General features: G+C 31.0%; 1 protein-coding gene across 1 annotated transcript; it reads right to left on the bottom strand.

Moving 5' to 3' along the window:
- Window positions 1-309: 309 nt before the first annotated feature.
- LOC142639629 (putative RING-H2 finger protein ATL19) lies at window positions 310-894 on the bottom strand. The gene has a single exon (XM_075813779.1). The coding sequence runs from the start codon at window positions 892-894 to the stop codon at window positions 310-312; it is 585 nt and encodes a 194-aa protein (XP_075669894.1).
- Between the last annotated feature and the right edge of the window lie 6,063 nt (window positions 895-6,957).

The following is a 6,957-nucleotide window of genomic DNA, read 5'->3' as shown; positions in this document are numbered from 1 at the left end:
TTTTAAAATTTATATAGAGTTAGTTTTGATTATTGAAAAGATGAAATGAACGGAGGAAAATTTCATTTTTGATAGTACATATAGATAAACTCTACAACCATTATGCCTGTCCATAAACTAATCTTAAAGAGAATTAGAAACTAAAATACATCCATAAAATAAAATTTACTGATGTTGATGTTTGATTTTTTTTTTTTTTTAAAGAAGAAGAAAAATGGTTTATAATTTATTTATTCTTTTTCCTTCTTACAAGTTTATATATTTGAGACAAAGTTTATATGTTGTATTGATGTTCCTGGAATTTTGTGCTCATACATCGATATCTATTACATATTTTCGACAAATTGGGCAAGTAAGGTTTTTCCTCAACCAGTTGTCCACACAATTCATATGGAACATGTGTTTGCAAACTGAAAAAACTCGACATGAATCGCCATCTACGAAATCCTCTAAGCAAATGACACATTCATGGGGACTTGATAAAACATCTAAGTTTCTGTAACTTATGGGTGGCGGTAGTGAATCCAAGGCTACTTGTCGTTGTTGCTCTTCTGTTCCTTCTTCATCAATGTTAACTCTATCCCATACCTCCACCAACAGAGCTTGGAAGAAAGCTATATTATTTCTAAACGGAGTTTGCTGTGATATTGCAGAAAGAATCCGTGTCTGGTGTCTTCTTGGTCCGGCTTCAAGATCAATATGGCGGTCATGCACATCGAATAGAAGCCAGGAAAGTAACATGCCAACTGTGGTGTGAATGAGGGCGATGATAATTGTACATATGAAGCAGAAAGCTACAATGGCGAATGAGGCCGTAAGTACAAGACTAGTCGTAGTGACGTTTGATATAAGAGAAGGAGAAGGAGGTGGGTGAGCAAAAGCTTGGGAATCCATGATAGCTTTGGTAGATTCGATCGTTTGGGTTTTCATTATGAAGTTTTGGTTATATATACATTGATAAAACCATTTAGGAACTTTGTTAGAACAAACCTTAGTATCACAAAAGTGGGAAAAAAGAAAACTGTTGGGAATCCAGACCTGCATATATCTATTAAAGGAATAAATAAAATGAAGCCAATTGTTAATACAAACTGTAATTGCAATTTGCAACGATGAAAAAGTAACAAAATGTTGTAAATCCAGACCTCCATTTGTTGTGTAACCCAATTATAGAGACTTAGTTTTTCATTTTTAATAAAAATAATTAGATATCAACAATATGTGCGAAAGCATGTTTAGATATGTGGTACGGTACCTAAACATATGTACCACGTATCTAACTAACAACACGTGAGTTTCATATTATATACATTGTTATGTACATATTGTATAATCTATATATATAATAATAGGTGAAACTGAGAGAAACTCAAATTAGAATTCTAAACTAGAGTTCTAATTTTGTGCCATGTGTCTTAAATTATTTATTTTAAAAAAATTTTACTTCTTAATTTTAGAATTAAATGTAGGACCACATCATAAATATTCATCCAAGTAAGTTATTAAGTAAAAAACCAAAGAGTTTAAAATAAACGAATCGTAAAAAAAAAAAAAAAAAGTGTTTCACAATAATTTTTAAAAAAAAACATTAATAATTTACATTTTATACCTAATAATATCTATACAAATTTTTTTTAAGAGTTAACAAAATATAAAAATTACTATCAATAGTATTTAAATTATATATATATATATATTATGTATCTTATTGTATATCTTTAAGTATATTCATGCATATGCGTGGAGTTATAAGCTAGTATACATAATATGAAACTCAAATGTTGATAGACCAAAAAATGCATGTATTGGATGCTTGAAAATAATAAGCTTTACTGGCCAACACCTCTGGTAATTAGACTTTATATGTGTGTGTGTGTGCGCGTGTAAAACGCATAATAAATAAAACCCATTAATCCATGCCTAAGTAACTGCTGCCATTATCGACCTCTAAATTGTTTACAACCCCTTCTATCGAAATTTTTTGCACACATGCACTATATATATAGGTCGGCCTGCTCTGTTCTGTTGGTAACCTTAGTTGTACTTACTACTTTTACGTAGACCTTGACACTCTTTTCTTACTTATTTACTACTATATATGTGTGTATTCAATTAAAAAAATTATGGAAGCCCCATTCTTTAAAATACAAATAAAATAGATTATAGTACACTTTTAACCCTAAAAATATATATTAATATATTCATTTTGACCATTTATGTTTGATTCCATTTTCATTTCAGCCCTATTGATTGTCTATTTTTTACTATTATTAATATGACCATCCATAATATGTTTTTTTTTTTTTTATAATTCTAAAAATTTTACATTCCATAACATTTTAGAGCTAATATTTCATAAAATATTTAAGCATAAAAGGCACTTAACATTCAAAGTACTTACAGAAATATGAACCAATAGAAAAGCAAAATAAAAATAAATAACTCACACATATAATGGTATAATAAAAAAAAGGATATTTTAGTCTCTAATATAACGATATAATAGAGTAAATATCTATTTCCTTTCGTTTCGTTTCTTTTCTTTTATAAATTTTTCATTAGAAAATAAATAACTCACACATATATTCAACTATTCTATTCCTTAAATAGAGTGTTAGGGTCTATTTGAGACTAGTTTATTAAGCTGAAACGGAAAACTGTTAGGTTCTAAAAGTTTAGAACAATCGGCAAACCGTGAGCACAAACTTGTCTACATATAGATTCTTAAGTTTATAAGTATGATTAGACAATGCTCAAGTTGTTGCAAGTTAAAATGCAAGAACACGGAAGCTGGGGGTTCAGGAATTCAAAACATAACAAGTTTGACTAATCGAGAAGAAGGCTCAACCGATTAAGATACGAATCTGCAAAATTTAATTAAGGCCCAATAGCCTATAAAACCCCGTAAGTGATTAGGGTTTCAGATCTATTTAACTAAGTATTTAAAAGAAGCCCTAAGACACGTTTTGTAGAGACTATTGGAGCTTCTCTATTTGGATCTAAAAGGTGTTGTGCCTTCTCCATTAAAAGTCATTACTAAAAATTATTTTCATACCATTAGAACTAGTAGATCTAAATTTGTTGCATCAAATCAATTACAGTTGATGATCTAAATCTTTGAGTTGGGTTCTCAAAGTTACAAACAGGAGTGTTTGTGTGCAACATAATCATAATAGAAGAGTCCGTTGATTCAGAGTTATGTGTGGTCACATAAGTAAGTATTACATGAGGTAGCAGTAGATTTAGAGTTAAGTTTATTGTACAAACTTCTATTCTATTAGTGAATTGTTGCCTTGTGGATTGTTTAGGTTAAATTCTCCCCAAGTTTTTTACTTTGAAACTGGATTGTTTCATTAGTTTTCTTGAGTCATCACATCTTGTGTTATTTACTTTTCCGCTGTGGATGATACATGTGATGATTGTTTAATCTAGATCTGAATAACAAACCTAAATAACAATTTGGCTAATAAATTAAGTTAAACATATTATGTTTTCTAGGGGTCTAAAAATCTTATAAAAACTTTTTTCTAAAAGTGTAAAAAAATTAAAAACTAATGGAATAGTACAATGAGACCCATAAATAATACTAAAAATAAGCTAAAAACTCAAATTAGTTGAACTTTTTTCATCACATCCCAAACAAACACTTAATCAACTCGCTCTTTCATTCAAATAATTTGCCAGTGTTGAGATAGTTTTAGTTTTGAACTCTTTTTTTGTAAAGCTTACGAGACCAAGGGCCCGTTTGGTATGTGTATTTAAACGACAGTTTTCAGTTTTTTTGGAAATATGTTTGGGTAAAAAAGTGTGTAAAAATACATGTAATGTTATTTAAAAACTAAAAACATGTGTTTAAACACATGTACCAAACAGGTCCCAAGTATTTGGAACTGATCTTAGGATCCAAAGGTCAAAGATTCGTTAGCCTTTGGCATAAAATATGTTGTGGGTTGCTTTTGGAGCAACCAGATTTTAAATTGCCTAATTGGTTGTTTTGATTCAAGCATCATTATTTGACATCAAATTATCAAAAAAGAGTACTATTAGACTAATTTTTTTGAGGAACTACTATTAGACTAATTGACTAAGGCAATTGAACAAGAACAATGGTACATAGGTTGTGTCCTGGTACATAGGTTATGGACCCAAAATTTAGCTTTACTAGTTATTGTCCCGTGACAGCTCTATAAATATTTTTTATGGTGGTCATTAACAAACTTAAACTATACAAAATCTAATAAAAAAAGAACTTTATATATTAACAAAAAACACACATTAATACATAAAGTATGTCAATTTTCTTCTATGAATTTTTTTATTTTGAAATCGTTGAATGATAGTCTCATTATGAATACTAGAAGCTACATGTCTTTCAAAATTTTAATTAAATAAAATTTTTCTTGGGCCTTTCTTTTTGTTTGTAGTGACCTTATATATTATTAAGGGTACCAAAGTTTAAGAACAAAATTTGGCTACAAACTTAGTTGTAGCATAAGGCTACAACTCTCACTAAAAAAATTAACATGGCTATATATTTTGAAAATTTGACCATTGAATTGCATGGTTTTTATGTTCTTAAAACACATGTCGAATTTCATACCAATCGAACGTTATTTACTATTCGATACATAAACTCATTTTTTATACATAAATTTATACTACAAAAATTTCAAATTTACAATTATGGAGGCGGAATGGTCAAAATACGCTTTTAGGCCTTGGGCCTGATTTAGAGGTATTGATTTGTCCGAGTAGAGCCTTGAAGTCCACAAGCAAGCTCTTGCTAGAAAGGTTGATGGGGTTGTCCGAGGAGGGGCATCTCCTCAGCCAAGTCAAGTGAAGATCGTACGACACGTCATAGTGTGTGGAAAAGAATTCTGGAAGGTTTGTTAGGAGAAGATATGTTCCACACAGCTATAGAGAGGAAAAACGAATGAGAAATATCAAGGAAAAAGCTGCTACTATCCCATTAAAGACTCTGCACCTACCCTTCTGACTGCATTAATAGGGAAATGACATCTAAACAGTATAGATTAGCCTTACAACTGTCGTTTGAAGACTTTCAGAGGGAGGTGGATGGGACAAGTATCCAGATCATTGATTTGATCCATGCGTGGAAGATGAAGGGAAGAAAGAGGATGAGATAAAGGGAAAAGAGAGACATTCTAAGGGGGAACGGAGAAAAAGAAAGAAAGAAATATTGTACACATCATCTTTAATTTTAATCTATTGTTTGGAGAAGGAAAGACAATACAAGTTATCATCGGCTTTCGTCCGATGAGAGTTTCTATTATATTATCCATTTATTGTGTAGGTAATGGCAATCTAGCCCACCATACTTGTTATCTAATATCCAAAAAACTTAGGTTCTAAGTTCACACTCTTCAAATTTGATTGTATAAGGCTTTTTGGGCCTGAACCCATCACGCGGTTGGGTCTGGGTACAAATTGTGCACCTACAACAATGTAATCAAATATTGGATTTGTCAAACTTCACATCAATTAAAAAAAAAAAATTGACAGCTGTAACCTTAGTCTACAAGACTACATTAAGTTTCTTGCCAAACATTGTCCAAAGTTTAATTATGTTGGGCCTAAAAAATTTAGGGTGATAACAAATTTTTTTCAATGATAAAAAAATTATAAATCTTTAAAATTTATATATATAGTAATTTTTTTTTCAAGTCAGGGTGGTCCTGTGAGCACCCTAGACACAATGTAGAGTTTCCCCTAGCTTCGCACAATTTTTTTCTTCAGTTTATTAATTTATAGATATTATAAGTAGACACTATAAAAAGTATTTTTATTTAAAAGAAACAATAAATTATATATTATTATGGATTTTGTTAACAGATGTCCTAATAAATTATATATTACTATATATGGATTATGTTAACAAATGTCTTAAGGGCATTCATTTGGGAAATAATTTTTAAATAAAAAATTTATGGAAAAAAACTTGTCTTTTGGACAATTTTTTTTTACATTTTCAATCAAAATTGTATAAAAAAATTTCTAAAATCATTCATTTACAAATGTCTTAAAGGGACTCATTAACCAAATCCATCGTCGTCATCATCATCATCATCATCATTATCATCATTATTATATAAAGAGAGCTTTTTTGTTACTATTTTATGTTGACCTTTTTTAATTTGTGACTAAATTTGATTAGTTTTTTTTTTACTTAATATGCGAGCTTTGATTTTCATGGAAAATTTTGTTGCATAGGTCCTATTAAAAATGGAAGTCTTGTCTCAAGCCTCAATTTCATCAAAACACACCCACATATGAAGCAAGTGTACGTCATTGAATGGAAGTTTATAGAAGTGAGTTATAATTAAAAGCACATCATTTTCATGGCTTCCTTGGAAAGCTCTGGATTCTCAACTACATTCTAAGCCTAATAAATGAACAAGCTGTAAGATAAGAAAAAAAGGGCTGAAAGCCTGAAACCTTTACACGGCTGCAGTGACGCCATTGTTATTGCCTTGCAACTCAACATGGGCACTGATCTGCCCACGATTTATTTTCCGCGTAGGCCGATATTTTTTTATCTTTCTAGACCTCCATATGCTGGTACGACATATTGGGCATGTCAATTGAAAGTTCAACCAAAGCCTAATGCATTCGGAATGGAAGATGTGGTTGCAGAAAGGAAAACGTTGGCATGGATCACCAGGATTATAATCCTCCAAGCAGATCACACAGTAGTGATTGTTGCAACTTGATGTTTTTTCTTGATCACTACTTTCATAGCTTGAGATTGGTGTCAGCCTCTCTTGCGCACGCTTCCTCTGTTCATCATTCGAGGACTTCTTTTCATCTAATAGAACAACTATACCGAGGCCACACAAGAATGCTACAAAACAAAACAACGTGAAGCATACTATAATGGACTCTAAGGGGGTTAGAGGACGAGGGGTTTCATCTTCATTAAGAAAGGATGAAGGATAC

This window comes from Castanea sativa, chromosome 6 (genome assembly GCF_040712315.1).
Source record: "Castanea sativa cultivar Marrone di Chiusa Pesio chromosome 6, ASM4071231v1".
Classification (NCBI taxonomy): Eukaryota; Viridiplantae; Streptophyta; class Magnoliopsida; order Fagales; family Fagaceae; genus Castanea; species Castanea sativa.
The sequence above is the reverse complement of the archived record's forward strand: the minus strand, read 5'-3'. Positions and strand labels throughout refer to the sequence as shown.